Source organism: Callospermophilus lateralis, chromosome 15 (genome assembly GCF_048772815.1).
Source record: "Callospermophilus lateralis isolate mCalLat2 chromosome 15, mCalLat2.hap1, whole genome shotgun sequence".
Lineage (NCBI taxonomy): Eukaryota > Metazoa > Chordata > Mammalia > Rodentia > Sciuridae > Callospermophilus > Callospermophilus lateralis.
Genome location: NC_135319.1, coordinates 93,063,550 through 93,081,624, shown reverse-complemented (window position 1 = coordinate 93,081,624; position 18,075 = coordinate 93,063,550). Strand labels below are relative to the sequence as shown.

The window sequence follows — 18,075 nt, the reverse complement described above, 5'->3', positions numbered from 1 at the left end:
CGGGCTCTGGTCTCCGCCTCCTCGGCGGTGCCGCGGACCCGCGCGGACCGGACACGCTTGCTCGGTCCCAGACCCCGCGTGCGCCCAGCTCCGCGCACCGCTCCCAGCGCCGGCCCCGCCCGGCCCCGCCCGTCTCCGCCCCGGCGCTGGGCTCCACCCCGCTCCCGCCTCGACCCCTCCCGCCCCGGCCCGCCCGGGCACCCGCAGTCCTCGGGGCCGAGAGCTGCCCAGGCGAGCGAGAGCCCGAGGCTGGGCGCAAGGCGGGCGCCGCCGGCCCCTTGAGTCCCGCTCCGCTCCCGCCCGGTCCGGCGGGAGGGCCATGCTCCGGGTTCTGGCAGAGGCGCGCACCCAGGCCCGGCGATGAGGAGCGGCGCGGAGCGCAGGGGCAGCAGTGCCACGGCGCCCCCAGGGTCACCGCCCCCCGGCCGAGGGCGCCCCGCTGGACCCGACGCGCCCCCGGCCCTGCTGCCGCCCGCCGCTGGCCAGCCCCGGGCCCGGGACGCGGGCGATGCCCGAGCGCAGCCGCGCCCCCTGTTTCCGTGGAGCAAGTGGAAGAAGAGGATGTCCATGTCGTCCATATCGGCGGCCACGGCGCGGAGGCCGGTGTTTGACGACAAGGAGGACGGTGAGTGTGGCCAGGGACAGCTTGGGGACCTAGCTCCCTCTCGCAAGGGCTGCGACCCAACGCAGCCGCCCGGTAGGACCGGGTCTGGGTTACCGAGGAATCTCGAGGACCGCTGCTGAGGTCCTCTCTCGGGTCCTGAGTACCCAGTGCTGCGCCAGGAGTAGCCGCGTTGGGCGGGTCCTGCTAGATGAGGGTCCATGGGCGCTGGGGGCGGCTCTCAGCTTAGGCGCCCCGCCGCTCACTGTGGGGAGCACCTAAGGTTTCATTTTCCTTGGGGCAGTGTTTCAGGCTTGGTTGGTTCCTTGCCTTTACAGGAGGCGCTCACCTGTAGTGTGCCGAGTTTTCAGAAGTGAAATGCCTGTCCACAGGTGGCACGAGGTGTGTGTCGGGGAGCTGGCCCCTCTCAGTCTCCAGGGTGACCGTGCAGCGCCAGTGGCTTGCCGGGCCTTTGCTTTGGGCTGTGCTGTGGAGCCAGGGCCTCGCCTTTGTGCAAAGACCTGCCCTCTGGGGAACCAGTGTTCTGTAAAGTCCTTCTGTCGAGAAGGCTGCCAACCTGGAGGAATGTGCCTCTCGAGTGGCCTGAGGTGGGCTCTGAAGGTGACAGGCGTCAGGCAGCTGGCTGTGCACTGCACACCTCCTGGGGCTCTGCCGGGTGACCTTTGACAGCACACCGGGAAGGTGATGTGCAGTGGGCGCCTTGGGGCCACTGTGCGTAATTCATATGCAAACATATAGCTTTTTTCCCTACAGATGTCATGCAGATAATTTTAAGTGGTACAATGATGACACATTTGATGTTTTTTTGACATTTTCTTAAAATAGTTGAAGACTGCATTTTCATTTGTAGGCAGCCTGCAGAGATATGATGGATTCCTTTTTTTTTTTTTTTTTTTTTTTTTATAATTTAAGAGCACAGCTCAGTTCAAGAGCCCAGCCTATTTATTTCCAATAAATAATTTAAGCACTATGGGAAATTACAGCAGGACCTCCAGCCTGTGCGAATGCACGTGCCCTCATTTCTCACAGAGACAGTGTGGGGTGGCTGGCCAGGGCTCACCAGGCCTCCGGGGGAGAGGTCGGCAGGGGAGCGGGGTTCTGCAAAGCAGTGTCAGACACAGTGTTTTCTGGGGTGGTCTGTCATTGTGTTCTGAGCTCTGGGACGTCAGAGCTCACTGTGATGACTGTTTCCTGGGTTGTGCTCTTGTTTTCAACATTAATATTCAAAGTGTAACAAGCCCAGAGTGCAGCAGGAGCTAATTAGAAAAGGAGATCTACATCTAGCTTCTGGCTGCAGGATGACAGAGGTCTGAGAAACATACACTCAGTGCTTGGTGGAGACGCTGCCCCCCTGTGTCTTAGTGTCACCTCTCCAAGGCAGCAGATGTGGTGCAGCGCTGCCCTCAGACTTTGGAGGTAGACTTTCCCTGCTTGTTCAGTGTGTTGTGTCTCAGAATCCAAGGATCATTCAGAAGGCAAAGAGAGCAAAGGATCTGTTTATGGTGCTCGCTGTCTGATTTGAGAATTATTTTACACATTCCCACCTCCTTATTTGCTTGTAGTAGGATGGCAGAGGTACGGAGTGTTCTGGGCTTTGTGTGGGGTGGTTAATTGGTGCTGGCTCACAGAGCTTGCTCTCTGTGTATGTAACTGTCACCAGCTTATCACTGGGCACAAGGGACACATCCCCACACGGAACACACCGCTGGTGTTTAACTGGGCTTTGGTGAGATGAGGAGGTCAAGCCTGGCCCTGGTGGCAGCTGAGCACATTCTCCGGGTGGGTGACACTCAGTGTCACTTTTCTTTGCTGTTGGAGGGCACAAACGGCTTGAGAGATAACCTGGTACTTACCAAAGAGGGCTGTGCCCTGAATGTGAAGGCCATGGATTCACGATACAGTCTGGATAGGCCAGGACGCCTGGTTCAGGAAGAGGCTGTGGCCTGGTCCCTCTGTTTTTGGGAGACGCAGTCACTCCCCTAGTCTTGGCCCCACTAGAGCCAGCCTTCAAGCTGTGGCTGTGCTGTGCTGGTGGCTTGCCTGTACAGGAACTGCACAGTTGCCATGGTAATGCAAGGCCTTCTGATGAATTTTTTTATATTAAAACACCTAATTAATATATCAAATTGGTATGAAGAGAAAAAAATTTTAAAAACTGTAAAAAAGAAAATAGGAGGGCAATTTAAGTGCCAGGTAAATTTCAACTAAAAAGTATAGTTATGACATGTACGAGCTTAAATGTCCTCTGTTCTTGCTTCTCCCTGGGGAATCCAGAGCCCCATTCCTTCTTCGGCAGGTGTTTGGTGCACTGTGGAATTCTTTGCTTCTCTTCCTCACTCTAGGGCTCCTTTTTCCTTCCCGTGGGCCCCATGTCCCTCTGTGTGCCATTTCTTCTGGGGTTGAACCTGGTACCAACCTCATTTCCTCTGTGCTCTGCCACAGAGCTGCAGGGAGCTGGGCAAGCCCCCCACTCCTCTGCTTCTGTGTCCCTGTGATGCAGAGGGCCTCCCGGCGAGTCGCCTGGGGAGGGTGTGGCTGCTGCCTCAGACCCACTGTGGCCTTAGCTTACAGCTCAGAGTGGTCACACACGGAGGGGACTTGACTGGGCCCAGAACACTGGAGGAAGTGAGACCCTTGTAGGCAGCGAAGCCTGGCACCCTTGGTTGGGAGAGTGGAGTTGGGACAGGGGCTTCCCAGTTCTCCAGTCACTGCTTTTATAATTAAAACACTAAAGAGAAAGGAATTTTGTTTTTCTCATTTCTGTGCATTTTGCCAGGCTCTGGAACCTGAGCTGTGGTGCACGTCCCAGCCTCCTTGGAATCTGGATGCAGTCCTGCTGCCATATAGAAACACACCTTTGCTGCATTTTTTTTTTTTTTTTAAAGAAGCGGGGCTGTGCACCATGTACTGTTGTGTTGAAACCTAGTTTTTTATGTAGTGAGATGCTGTCGATGTCTTGCAGTCTGAAGCATTGATGGCTGAGTTCACAGTAGCCGTTTTCACCCTGAGCAGGATACAGATTTTGTGGGTGTTCTAAAAAGGCTCCACTTCTCTCTCAAGACTCTGTGGTTGAATTTCTGGGTGTGGGCATGTTGTGGGTGGTCTTAGGTCTCAGGGCATGGTGTGGATACTCTCCTCCCTGAGCCTCCTTGTGATTTTGAGGCACAAGGGGCAGATCACTGCTTTGCTGTCTTCCTGTGTGGACGTGATTTTCCCTGTTGACTTAATTTCCTGCTTGATGTCTCTGTGTTTAGAGTAGCATCGACTCTGTGGACAGGAGTATCTCTGCACAGCCAGCTAGGGCACGTGTCTCTTACCTTAGGACACATTTCCAGGAATGCCAGAGCTAAGCCAGAGGTCCAAGCAGAGTGTCGGGATGCGTGTGGCTGGCCCCCCGGGTGGGAGTGGAGCTGTGACCAGCTATCCTGGGCACGGCTGCACAGTGAGGACTTCTTGGTATGGCCCTGCTGTTGTTGGCCGACTAGACCAGAGGGAAGTGGGGAGCCTGACAGTACGCAAGGGGACATAAATAAGGTCGCATGAGTGGAAACGGGGGCCTGGAAGAGCGAGCAGCAGGGGAGACCTGCTTAGGAGCTGGCCAGGGAAGGGGAGGTCAGTTTTACTTGCTCCAAGGGTCCTCTCCGAATCCTCCTTACATTGTAAGCAGTGTTTCTTTTTCTTTTCTTTAATTTAAGAGATAAACAAGACGGCATTAATATTTTGCAGTTTCTTTGATCACCAGTGAGATTGCTAACCTGCTTTTCATGTTCAAGGTATTTTAGTATTTTTCTTTGTTTGGTTATTTTTTTGCAATTTACTAGTGAGTGCTCTTGGCTGGGGTTTTGTGTTGGACAATTGCTGTCCTGTTCTTTTTCTTTCTTCTTTGACTAATGACATCAATTGTACAGACTGATGGGTTTCATGGCAGCACACTGGTGCGTCTGTATGACGTGTTTTGATCTTGTCTCCCCTGCTGTCCTGCCTCCCTTCCCAATCCCCTCTCCTCCTGGTGGTCTCTCCCTCTAGAGTTCACACATGAGTGCTCCTTGTCTTTGAGTCTTTCACCCACCAAAGTGCCCTCTGGGGGGCCGGGCTGGGGCTCAGTGGTAGAGCACTTGCATGGGTGAGGCCCTGGGTTCGATCCTCAGCACCACATAAAGGTAAATAAATAAAGGCATTGTGTTCATCTACAACTAAAAAACATTTTTAAAAAATGATCTCTGTGTCCGGTACCGTTGGACCCTTCCTTATGTAGAAACTTGGCCTTGAACAACCTTCTGCTGTTCGCCATTTACCTTTTAATGCGGCTGGGCTTTCCTCCTCTAGGGATGTGCTCAGTCCGTGTGTGGTCGGGTTCCTCCACGTCCACTTCATGGAAGCGTTCCGCCTTGGTGTGTGTTACAAAGTCCTTTTCCAGCCACAAGTAATAATAGTTCCACTTGTAAATCTGCATTCATACTTTCTTCTACCACTCGGGTGGTTCTACCTTCTACATTGAAAATTTCAATTCATTGGAAACAACGTTTGACATACTGTGGGAAAGAGTTCCCTCTGTGTGTTCTGTGCTTGATCAAGCTGAACACACTTAGGATGCTACTGAACCCAGGGCCTTGTGCAAACGAGGCCAGCACTCCACCCAGTGAGCTATTTCCCCAGCCCTTAGGATGTTTCTGAGGTTAAAAGTCACTCTTGTTGTATGTTGGTGGCTCCTCGTTGACCTGTGAATGGGAGTTCACTCTGGTTAGTGTTGGCATAATGGAAAACCACTTGTTAAAACATTCATCTTGAATGTGGCCGCTTCGCCCTGCCATGATTAGTCCTCATGGTTTTTGGGTTACTTTCCTTCTGAGTGATCTGTCAGGTGACCTGTGACAAGTGACTCAGTAAAATTTGGTAAAATGACATGTTTTGTCCTTTGTTTTTCTTTTTCAAAAAAAAAAATTAGTTATATTTGGACACAATACCTTTATTTTGTTTATTTATTTTTATGTGGTGCTGAGGATGGAACCCAGGGCCCCGCATGTCCGAGGCAAGCGCTCCGCCGCTGAGCCCGCCCCCAGCCCTGCATTGCTTTCCTTGATGTCATTACCCAGGGCTCGAGGGGCACAGGAGAGGTCCATACAGGGCTCTCTGCTGGCCCTCCCCAGGGCTCCCGTCACTTCACTGTGGGCCTGGCCCAGTTCAGGCCTTTGTCCAGCGGGGTGTGAATTCCTGGCCGCCTGGCCCTGGGGGAAAGGGCAGTGAGGCCCACACTGCAGGGCCCTGGCAGGGCAGCAGCTGACTTAGAGTCCCCCCGTGTGGGGGTCAGGATGTGGGCTCAGGTTGGTAGGAGGGCATGTGGCCTTGGCCTGATTCGGGCCCCCTGGACGTTTGCTCCTGGGTTCTCAGGTACTGGTCCAGCAGAGGGCCTTTGGGTGGCTGCGGAGCTTGCAGCCTCCTTTCCCCCATGATGAGGCGGCTCTAGAATGGACTTGGGACCCACTGTCACACTTTTTTATGTAACAAATGTCAGTTCTGTGTGTCTATCCATCTGGTTGTACATTTTACAAGTCTAAAAATAAGCTGCTTTTTCTTTAAAAATGAAGCCGCCCAGCTTTCGGTTGAGAGGAGATGCAGGCATGCAGTGGAGGTCCTCTTCTCCAGGCTTCTCTCTGCAGATGGACCCTAGAGGAGGAAGATGCTGGGAGGGAGGTCAGGCCGCGGGGAGCACTCGCTTCGAGGAGCTCCGTGCAGCTCCAGAGCTGTGACTAGCATCATATCATGCACATCACCGGATCCGGGGTCAGGGGGTCTGGATCTCCAGCGGCCTTCCAGGCAAGGCCACACTGCTGGGCCATGGACAGACTCTGAGCAGCAGGAGCTCAGTGGGTATCAGTGGGTATGCAGCAGGTGTTTAGTGAGTCCAGTAAGCGTGAGCATGTAGCAGGCCTGGACGGTGAACTCCATGAGTATATGTCAGTTGTATGCAGGGAGCTCAGCGTCAGCGGGTATACAGCAGGTGTGTGCACTGTTGAGGGAGGGCAGGAAGCCCATGGGCCGTGTCCCTTGGCCTGGGCCCTGGGGGAGCTGAGGACAGCTGGGGCGGCCTGCCCTGGCCCTGCCCAGTGCTGGCTGGACACACAGCCCTAGTGCTGGGGGACCTGGCCCTTGGGACAGAGCTGCCAGTTATGAGCTGGTGCTGCGTAACTGTTTTACTTCTGTGTCGACCCTGTTCCCAGGCTGACCTCTTCTGTGTCCCTCGGTGTTCTGTAGACTGCGTCCACCACCCAGCACTGCGGCCAGAGGCTTGCCCCTTGTTCATGTGGCCTCTTCCTCTGGACGTCATTTGGACGGGCTGTTGAGGTACAGCCCACTCTCTCGGTCTGGGTCCTTCTGGGTCCTCCTGCCTGCTGCAGGAGGGGTGCCCCCTGCTGGGAGTGCTCTGCCCCCGGGAGCCCTGGTTCTGACGCGGGGGCCGGGGCCTGGCCCTGGCCTCTCTTGCCCCTTCCCCGTCAGGAGCTCAGCCTCTGCCGTCCTCACTTTGCTCCCCGTCCAGATTTGCCCTCCTCATCTGACCATGCTGGTCCCTTTGTCCCTGCTCCTGCTCTTGTGCAGCTGGAAGACACTGCAGCTTTGGTGGCCCGCATCTCTCCTGCTGGCTGAGGCACTGGCAAGTGGCTGGACCCTGTCCTCCCGGCCTCCTCACGCTGGGGTCTAGGTGGGGTGAGCATGTCTTCCCTGTGCCTGGGGCTCTTCTGAGGGGTCTTTCTCCTGCCCAGAGCCTGGACAGATGCTGTCCTTAAAAGACAGGTGGGACCCACATGCGGAATGGTTGCGATGCCCCAAATTTCAAGCCATATGGTAGAACTGTAACTAACACAATCATCGTTACTTAAAAAGCCAGAATGGCTGCTTCATCAAAAACCAAGCTTCCCATTGACTCCAAATCTGTTATGTTAGAAGCCGAGCAGCTGCAGAGATCAGCGCTGCTACGGCTTGAGAGCAGACCTGGTCCACCCTGCGGGGTCCGTGCCCCTGCTGTGAGGCAGGTTGCCCCATCCCTGTTCTCCTTGCCAGGAGCCAGGACAGTCTCTAACATGCTCCCCCGAAGCTCCAGCCCCATCGTGTGAAATCCCAGCTTGATGTCATTTAAGTTCTGAAGCCAAGTTGGCTACAGGTGGGAGTCAGTATCGCCCCCAATTTATTAAAAATAGGAACTGAGCACATTCCATTTCTCACAGTGATTTAAAAAGGCCTCTGCACCTTCAGAACCCCTCCCTGGAGCCCCTGCCTGGAGGGCAGGGGCTCACGCTGTGTGTGCTCTCCTGGCGAGCTGCCTGGGCCCTGGGCGGGGGCCACACTGACCTCAGAGCTGGTGTTCACAGTAGGACTGCCCAAGCAGCCCAAGGGGGACAGGTCCTGGCATCCCATCTCAAAAACCGATGCTCTTCCTGCTGGGGCCACATTGTGGTCTGCAGCCTTCTCTGGCAATGACCCTAATGCAGTGACCTAATGACTATTTTGATTACTTCTTCTGATTCTGTGGGCTGGGAATTTGGAAGGGCTCAGTGGGGACAGGTCCCTCTACCCCATGTGACATCTGTGGGACCAGAGCATCCCAGGTGGCCTCCTGGTTCAGTATGTGGCATCTCGGCCAGAGTGGCTTGGGGCTGGAGGCTGGTGGGAGCCTCCTAGGGCCCTGTCTGGGGTCTGTTCCGCCGTAGGTGGGCGTGTTGGATATCTAGCACTGCTGGACCGACTTCCTCAGAACTTAGTGGCTTACAGTGAGAAACACCACCTCGCAGTTTGCATGTTCTGGCACGTTAGAGTGGCCTGGGCGCATCAGCTCGGTCTTGTGTGAGCTGTGGTCTTGGCAGCTGGGGCTGCCACCTCTGGTGGTTTGACTGGGGCTGCAGGATCTAGTTCCAGCCAGTTCCCCACGTGGGCTGGAGGCCTCGGCTCCTCACCACACGCACTCCCCAGTCGGGATCTGAGTCCCAGGCACTTCCACCCGGTCCTGTGAGAAGCTGGTCACCAAGTCCCGTGCACACTTGGTGGAGCCGGTGAGGCTCAGCCTTTCGAGAATACTGAAGAACCCAGGACACGTTTTTACCCACAGTGACCCCATAGTCCATGGGCTTCTCCTCCCCAAGGTCCCTGCAGGAGCCAGAAGGACTTCCCAAGAACACAAGGGTGGACTATGCCAGGCCTTCTGTGGCCCAGGCATGGATGGGCTCCACGCCACTTCTGCCACACCCTGCAGTCGAAGGAAGCGTGTGGCACAGATCCAAGGAGGGGTTCCTTGTGACCCAGGCGCTGTGTCTGGGGTGGATTGGGGGCTGTTGGTCAGCATGGTGGCTGTCAGGAAGAGCTGGGCCCAGGGCAGGAGGACTCAGAGACAGACTAGAGGGCTGTCGGAGAGCAGGGTGGCTGCCTCCCTCTTGGCAGCTCTGACCTGGGACCACGCAGGACCCCAGGTAGCCAGCCGGCCCAGTGCCCAGCGGCACACCCAGCTTGCTGTGCCAGAGACACGAAGCATCTTCCATGTCTGGAAACTGGAAGATCTTGGAGGCAAATCTGTTTCCTACCCTCAAAGTCAACATCTTCTTATGTTTGACAAGCAAAGCCAAGAAGCAGGGGTGCACCGTGCTGTAGGTGTCAGGGCCAGGCCCCAGCACGTGGCTCTCTCCACCTCTGACTGGGACTGTCTGAGAAAGTCTCCAGAATCCTGATTCAGGGCTTCCTGTGCTGCCACTGTAGGTTCTACCTGTGATCCACCCAGGGTCTCCCATGTTGATTTCACTGTTTTTCTTCTCAGTATCAAGCTCATCTTGAGGTTCTGGAATCATGTTTTAGTTCCATGGGCAGAAAAGATAATTTGCAAAGTTAGTACCTGAGGCGGGGTGGAGGGTGAGAGGGAAGAAAAGGATAAAGCAGAGAGGAAAGAATATGCAGAGGAGAGAGGTGTGAAACCGAGAGCTGAGGAAGGGTGGGCCCGGCCCCGAGTGTGACCCTGCTCCTGCCTGGCCATCGAGCGGCACCTGGTGCCTGGAGAGCCCAGGTGCAGTCACTGTGGGCAGGGCCAGCAGCTGGGCAGAGACCTGAGAGCTGGTGAGCAGTGCAGGGTGGGCAGGCTGCTCCGGTCACACAGGGACCAACATGGGAAGAGGGGCCCCTTGTTCTGAGGTGGCTCCTCAGAGGGCAGAGCCAAAGAATCCTCTGCTGTGGTCCCAGTGCTCCTTCCTGGAGCAGTTAGGTTGCAGAGAGAAGGGCCTGGTGGGGTCTCCTGCCCAGGACGGTGTGGTGCAGGGCAGTGCGGGGCCAGTGGGATGGACAGTGGTGGGGGGAGAATCTGCATGGAAGTGTGTGGTCCTGTCCTCCCTCCACAGGGCCACAGCTCTCCTGGCTTCCGCTGAGCCTCCTGCCCCACACTGTCCAGCTCAGCCTCCTTCCACAGTCACTGAAGCTGGTGGAACCCCAGAGGGCACAAGCCCCTGAGCCCTACTTCTCTGTCCCAGGTCGCCTGGGACATTCCGCTTCATGCGGCTGACCTGGCCTGATCATTAATAGTGTCCCCTTTTACTCTAGGGTGACCTGGATTAGATGATAAATGACATGGGTCTCTGTTTAACTGCAAGATACTGTTACCAGAGTGATCTTTTTTCCCTTTATAGCTTTTTATTATGTAATGGAAATGACAAGTATCGAGACTCTCAGTATCTTATGTAATCCCAGAAACTAATGTGACAACTGCTTTGAGTTTTCCCTTACAGTCCAAGTGTAATGCACACAAAAACATGTATCACTCTTAAAACACGTTTTCTAATGACTTATTCTGGAGTGTTGTGGATTCACGGAAAGCCGGGAAGACGGCACTGAGTCCCCCATACCCTACGCCTGCTTTTCTCCCGGGTTGACATCTGGCATTAGCATGGTGCCCTTGTCAGGACTGGAGAAGCAAAGTCGATACGTCACTGTGAGCCACAGGCCACCTTTGTCACATTTCCTTACTTTCCCCTAATGTCCTCTGCTGCCCCATCCAGGACCCCACATGGCAATTAGAGACAGGACTCCTGGGGCTTGACAGCTTCTCCGACTTTCCTGATGTCTGGCACCTTGAGGTGATGTCGGGTGCTCTGTGGAATGCCCCAGGATTGGGCTGGGTTGTGGGTTTTGAGGGTGAGATGCCATCCCCAGGACTCATTGTCACCTGGCGGAGGGTTGGATGAGTCAGCTTTTTGCCACTGTAACAATATACCTGACACAGACTGCTGGTAAAGAAAAGAAGGTGCATTTAGCTCAGAGTTTGAGGTTCAGAGTTCAAGACAGGTGGCCCATGATGTGGCCTCTGAGGATGGCGGATGGGGACATCCCAAGGTGGAAGAGAGGATATCTGAGAGCTTCCGTGAACAATTTGAAGCTGGGCAAGAGAGACTGACCCCAGAACCCTGGTGAGGACACCCTTCAGTGGCACAGAGGCCTCCCTTTCAGGCCTCCCATTCAGGCCTCCCTTCGAAGATTCCGCTACCCCCCACACTGCCACTGTGGACCCCGCCTCTGGCCGCAGTGGACCTGGGGCCCAGGCCGTAACAGGTGTGTTTGTCGCTGTGAAGCTATTTTCCCTCTCTGTCCAGTGCCCTGGGAGGACGTTCGCTGCCTGCTGCCCACACGCGAGGCGTGGGCCCTGGTTCTTGCGGGGACGCACCTGTGCAATCGTGTGGGACTCTTCTGCACAGAAGGCCGGCCTCTTTCCCCATTTAGGGGCACTCAGTCCTGCACTGCACCGTGGACTCTCGCGCTGGGTGACAGCCAGCTCGGCTGTGTGCCGTGTGCCCTGTGCCAGGCCGCGTGGCTCCCGGCTCCCGGGCGAGCCTCAGCGGTGTTCTTGTCTGCTTGCCGCTTCTCTGGGGCGAGCTCCTGGTGTCCAGGATGCTCCAGGCCTGTTCTGTGTTTCCTGTCCCGGCCTGGAGCAGCACTTCTCCAGGACTGTGGTTCCTGTGTGAGAAGCTAAGAGCTGGGTGCTGGGTACGTGTTCTGCCCTGGGATACTTGTCTCTCCGTGCCAAGGCTGACCACTTACTTGCTGGCTCGAGACTAACTTCGTTCATTCAGCTGAATGCACTTTCTGTGCCCCCACTGTGCGCCCGGCTGGTGGTGTGAGGATCCACACAGGCCCTTGGGAACCACCCGGCTGCTGCACATCTCCTTCCCCTGCAGGAGAGCGGCAGCAGCCCTCAGCTTTGGGAGCTGGCCCTGCCCCTCTGCTGGGCCTGGGCCTTCTCCTGGTGACCCAGATGGTTCCCAGCCCACCGCATCAGCCTCTCTGCGGCCAGGCAGATGAAGACAGAAGGAGGCCCTCTGAGCATGCCCCGGCCCAGGGACCAGACCCCACGCTGCGCCATGGTGGGCTGCCGCCTGGCCTCCTGGAGCTCACGCTGGACTCACTGCTCCCACTTTCTCTGCAGGGTCCTTACGGGATTTCTGCCCTGTCCTGGTCACACCAGCCCTGGTGCCCCGAGCCCTCAAAAAGGTCACCCGCCGTAGCCCCACAGCTGGCACCCGCCTTTCCCAGCACCCTTCCGCAGGGTGCCCCACGTTCCCCTCAGGGTGGTTCTCCCTCATCCTTATGCGCCACGGTGCTTCTGTGGGGGCACTGACACCTGTCACCAGCCAGTGCGTCCCTAGCCTGGACCAACAAGGCTGTGCGTCTTGACCCCAAGACCTGAACCAGCCCACCCAGCACTCTGCCCAGAACCAGAACCCGGCCAAACGCACACAGACTACACATGCAACAGTCCCCGTCCAGTGGGACCGCACCCACAGCTGGCAGGAGAGCGGGGAGCATCTCAAACCCTGCGAGGGGGAGGGCGCCAGACAATCGAGTAAGAGGCACAGGGCAGAGGCGAGCCCTGCGAGATGCCAGGGTGGGACCACGGAGTGGGACGGCACACAGGGGGCCGGGAGCTTCCTGACTCCTGAGTGGCTCGCTTCAACGCAGTATTTAGCCGGTCATGGATTTGCATGTTGTGAATTCAGCCTTAATTAAAAGCTTCCAAGGACAGCAGAAATGCCAGTGCCCTGCTCCGCCCAGGAATCTGGCTTCATGGTGCAGCCAGACACTGGTGGAGCTGACTCGGTCCTGGGAGCCCCAGGCCCACTGCACGTCCCCAATGGCCCGACCACGAGCCTGGTTCACACACTCGCTGTCACGATTGCTTCCTGTGCCCTGGGCCTCTGCCTGCACCCCGCCTCCTGCCAGGGCCTGCAGCTCCTGTCAGCTGAGCCGCGGAATCTTCCTCCAGCCACCGTCCCTGGACCCCTGTCTGCAGGTAGAGCTGCTGGTCCCTGGACTCTTGGTCTTCATGTCCTCCAAGGAACGCGCTATCGGCGCTCTGGAGAGGCCCCGGGCTGTGGAGAACCGTGCTCAAGGCTCTGACCCTGGAGGACGGCCAGTTGCAGGCCCAGGCTGGGACTTCCAGGCTGCACTCTCCCCACAGGGTCGTGGCTGGTGACGGTCCGACTGCCAGCTCCTGAGGGCCTGAGGGCACACAGGCCCTGTGTCCACACACGGGACAAGTGCCAACATCCAGGGGCCTCCGGTGCTTGTCGAGTGCGTAACAGGTTCCCCACAACAAGAGAGCTTTACCGATCCCATGCTCCATGTTCTCACAGGACCCCCACTGTTGTCCTGCTGTCCTCTTCCTCCCTCCTCCATGTCTCCCTCGACCCCTGCAGGCAGATCCATACCCACTGTCCCCTCATGACCCCCTGTGGTCACACCCTCCCACTGTCCCCTCATGACCCCCTGTGGTCAGACCCTCCCACTGTCCCCTCATGACCCCCTGTGGTCACACCCTCCCACTGTCCCCTCATGACCCCCTGTGGTCACACCCTCCCACTGTCCCCTCATGACCCCCTGTGGTCACACCCTCCCACTGTCCCCTCATGACCCCCTGTGGTCACACCCTCCCACTGTCCCCTCATGACCCCCTGTGGTCACACCCTCCCACTGTCCCCTCATGACCCCCTGTGGTCAGACCCTCCCACTGTCCCCTCATGACCCCCTGTGGTCACACCCTCCCACTGTCCCCTCATGACCCCCTGTGGTCACACCCTCCCACTGTCCCCTCATGACCCCCTGTGGTCAGACCCTCCCACTGTCCCCTCATGACCCCCTGTGGTCACATCCTCCCACTGTCCCCTCATGACCCCCTGTGGTCAGACCCTCCCACTGTCCCCTCATGACCCCCTGTGGTCAGACCCTCCCACTGTCCCCTCATGACCCCCTGTGGTCAGACCCTCCCTCTGTCCCCTCATGACCCCCTGTGGTCACACCCTCCCACTGTCCCCTCATGACCCCCTGTGGTCAGACCCTCCCACTGTCCCCTCATGACCCCCTGTGGTCAGACCCTCCCACTGTCCCCTCATGACCCCCTGTGGTCAGACCCTCCCACTGTCCCCTCATGACCCCCTGTGGTCAGACCCTCCCACTGCCCCCTCATGACCCCCTGTGGTCAGACCCTCCCACTGTCCCCTCATGACCCCCTGTGGTCAGACCCTCCCACTGTCCCCTCATGACCCCCTGTGGTCAGACCCTCCCACTGTCCCCTCATGACCCCCTGTGGTCAGACCCTCCCACTGTCCCCTCATGACCCCCTGTGGTCAGACCCCTCCCACTGTCCCCTCCTGATCCTTTGTGATCAGACTGTCCCACTGTGACCCCTGCAGTCAGACTCCTCCCACTGTCCTGCCGTGACCCTTATGGTCAGACCTGACCTTCTGCTCCTGGGCTGCCCTGGACAGCCCCTTCACACGGCCTTCTGATGGTCCTTCTCTTTGGCCCATGCGGGAGCCCACGCTCTTGAATTCCCCCGTGACCTTTCTTCCCAGGGCTTGTGGGACGCCCACTGCCCAGTGGTCTTTCTCAGCCTCCTCGCTGACCCTCTCTGTCACCCCAACTCTGTGCTGGGTGCCTCCAGGCTCCTTCCCCTCTCACTTCACTCAGGCGTGGGTGGACTTGTGGCTCCGAATGTCATCTGTATGCCAGTGGCTCCCAAGTGTGCGTCCCAGCTGGGCCCGCCTCCCACACTGCAGACTTTTCTGTCCAGCCGGGATTGACATCATTCCTGCGTGTCACAGATGCCGCTCACAGTCAGAACCAGTCCCGAATCCCCCCACACCTGCGCTGCCTGAGTTCCCCTCTTGGGTGTCCTTCCGGGTGCTGGGGATGCTCCCTGGGCCCCCTTTCCCCTCATGCCCCACCCTGGACTTTCAGGATACCATCTTGGCCCTGCCTTCAAAGGAGCAGCTTCTCTCTCTGTCTCAGGTCTCATGAGCGCTGAGCCTCTTTCTGCCCTGGCTCTGGCTGTGCCTTCTCTGGGGTCTCCCCGAGTGTCCAGTGCTGCCCTCAGAGTGGCCCTCTCTAGCTGCACTCCCCTTGCCTGGTGCCCATGCTCAGCACCTGCTGTGTGCTCTCTCCCCAGCTCCTCCCCTGTGGCCAGCCCCACTCTGCAGCTCCTCGACGGAGCCCCACTGCCTATCCACAGTGCCCTGTGCCTGCCTGGCCATCAGCTTCGCTCCCCTCACCAGTTGGGGCAGGCAAGATGCTCTGCCATAGCAAGTGTCCCCACCCCATGCCTTGGGACAGTGCAGCCTGCCTTCTGCCTCCTGATCCAGCCGGACCAGCAGGATGGCTTGGCCTCTTTGTCACCCTGAGGTTGTGTCCACTGGGGCTACAGTCGGGGAAGGAGCTCTCCAGATAGGCTTTGGCTGGCAAAGAAATTTCCCTGGATTGAGAGTGGCTTACAGCTGGGTGGCCAGAGTGGTCACTTGGGCCATCTCCAAGTTCAAGAGGGGCATCCCACCAAGTCCAGGCCAGGATACTGGGACGTGGCCACTAGGTGTCCTCTCCCCAGGCCAGCCTAGCTCCTCCTGCTTTGCTGTGTGCTGCCCTCTCAGCACGTTAACCTGAGGAGGCACTGTGCCCAGGGCGGGCTCTGCCTCCTGGGTTCACTCCTGCATCTGAGTGACTTAGCCCCTGGCGCAGCGGGACGCCCTCCATTACTGGGCAGGGTGTCTGTGGGATATGGGCCAGTGGAGCTTGCTAGTGCTCATTTTGGGCATCTTTGAGAAGCGGCTGGAGCAGGGGGGCACTGTGCCTCTTGGCTGGGCCCAGGAGGTCTACCTTCACTGCCAGCCTGGGTCCCCAGATAAGGTTAGGCAGAGAGTGGCTTATAGCTGGGTGGCCAGGGTGGTCACTTGGGCCACACAGGGAGGGCAGTGAGCCCCATGGTCTGTGTCCACTAGCTCACAGGAGCAGCCCTCAGTGGGCAGGTGTGCCGCTGGGAATGGGCTCCTGGGTGTGTGCTCTTTCAGGCTCTGCTGAAGCCCAGGCTGATTGGCATCAGGTGCGCCTGATCAGGCGGGAGTGGGTGATGCTCTATGTGGGTGTCAAGAACCTCATCCCTGGCACAGCTCAGCCTTGGTGTCCATGTGGGAGGCTGGAGGAGACGGGAAGATGGAATGGACCTAGTGCAATGCCTCTCCAGGCTTTCAGAGGGGCAATGAGGGTCCAGGCTGGCTTGCATGGCAGTGAGCTAGTGTCTCGGGAGCATGACCTCGTCCACCAGCCAGCCTGTTACCCAACTAGGGCTCGTTACTTAAGGGTGACAAGAGAGGTGTCCTGTCCCAAGGGCTCTGGGATCCTTGGAGGGTTGAGCCCACCCTCTCATGCAGGTGACATGCATCTTCAGGCCCTGCATGTATGATCTGTGTATGAATGCACCCACGGGCTGATGGGCTAGAGGGAACAGTGGTCACCTAGAGCCATGCAGGCCTGTCCTGGCTCTGGACCCATGTGGTTGTGTCCAGTAAGCCCCAGTACAGTGGAATCTCAAGAAACTGTGACAAAAATGAACTCAAATTCCTTTAAATTAAAAGTGCAATGCTCCAGAGGACACGAGCCAGCTCATCTGCAGAGCGAGTTAATTGGAAGGTTCGGAAAGTTTCCTTTAATTACATTGTCATCCAGCGGGGCCCTTCTCCTCCACGGCAGCTGCTCTGCCGACCTGTCTCTTCCTTGCTCAAACACTGCGCTCCCACAGCCCAGTGAGTCATCGTCAGAGCCAAGCAGAGAGGTGACAAGTCCTCAGACAAGGGCGGATTGCGCCTCTCCCCACGCTGCTTCGCTGGGGTGCCTGATGGGTGGCTCAGGTGGGCGCCTGTGAAGGCACAGCACCTTGGATCCTCAGGGCTGTGGGCGGGAGGCTGCCTCAGGAGGTGGCACCCAGGCCTGGCATCACAAGGCCCAGAGGCTGATGGCTGCTTAGTGCTCCTGGAAGCCTTGTCACACGGCCCAAGCAGTTCAGTGCTCTGGCTAGAGGTCCCACTTTCCATTTGGAGATGACATTTCCTGTGAGCTGCATGCCACTCCCGTGTCCTCTCAGGAACCACCTGGGACAAGAATGCATCTTTCCTGGGTGAAGACACAGTAGGGGGATGGCTGTGACCCAGGAGGTGGGCCCCCACCAGACACCCCACAATCCAGTGTCTCGACCCAGTACTTGTGCCCCCAGAAGTGTGAGAAGTCAGAGAAGGTCAGTCAGCCACCCAGTCCGTGGTCATTTGTTGGCAGCCTGAAGTCAGACTGTTTGATGTTTTCCTTGGTGAAGTGTCTGTTCAAGTCTCATGCCGTGCGCGTGTGTTGTGTGTGTGTCTTTTATTAATATTTAGTGGTAGGAGTCTTTGAGTCATAGGATTCGGGTTCTTGGATGGATCTCCGTGCTGTGAATGCTTTCTCCCAGCCTGTGTCTTACCATTCATTCTCAGTATTCTTGTTTGATGAGCAGTCTTTTGGATTAGTGATTTCTCTGTCTTTTGTAAGAAATATTTATATTTTGAAATTTCTTTGAGTGTGTGTCCTACTGAGGATGGAACCCGGGCTCTTGCACAAGCTAAGCACATGCTCTGCCAGTGAGCTACTTCCCTAGTCCTGCAGTGAGTTCAGATCTCGGATTTCAAATTAACTTCTGTGCAGGGTGTGAAGTGGGGTCAAGGTTCATTTTTTCCAAGTGGCTATCTGGTCATTCCAGTACCTTCCTTGAAAGCACTTTCCTTTCCCAAGGGATTGCCTTGGACCTTCCACAGAAGTCAGCAACTGTGCGTTTGTTTCTGGGGCCTCTTTACTGCACTTTTAGTAAACCTTGAAGTGACCTAGTGTACATCCTCCGATATTGCTTATTTCCAATTGTTTTGGCAATTCTAAGTCCTTTATATTTCCATGTAAGTTTTGATCACTCTGTCAGTTTCTACAGAAAGCCTGAAGTGGTTTTGATTGTGATTGTGTTAAATATGTAAATCAATTTTGGGCTCGGGATATAGCTCAGTTGGTAGAGTGCTTGCTTTGCAGGCACGAGACCCTGGGTTCAATCAACAGCACCACACCCACACACACAAAATGTAAGTCAATTTTAGGGA

At 56.8% G+C, this 18,075-nt stretch overlaps 1 protein-coding gene across 1 annotated transcript in view; it reads left to right on the top strand.

Moving 5' to 3' along the window:
* Window positions 1–360: 360 nt before the first annotated feature.
* The window catches only part of Stk32c (serine/threonine kinase 32C), a 65,067-nt gene continuing 47,352 nt past the window's right edge, over window positions 361–18,075 (top strand). Inside the window, exon 1 of the mRNA XM_077105395.1 lies at window positions 361–625. Within this exon, the coding sequence (XP_076961510.1) occupies window positions 361–625 (265 nt within the window). The remainder of the gene's footprint in view (window positions 626–18,075) is intronic.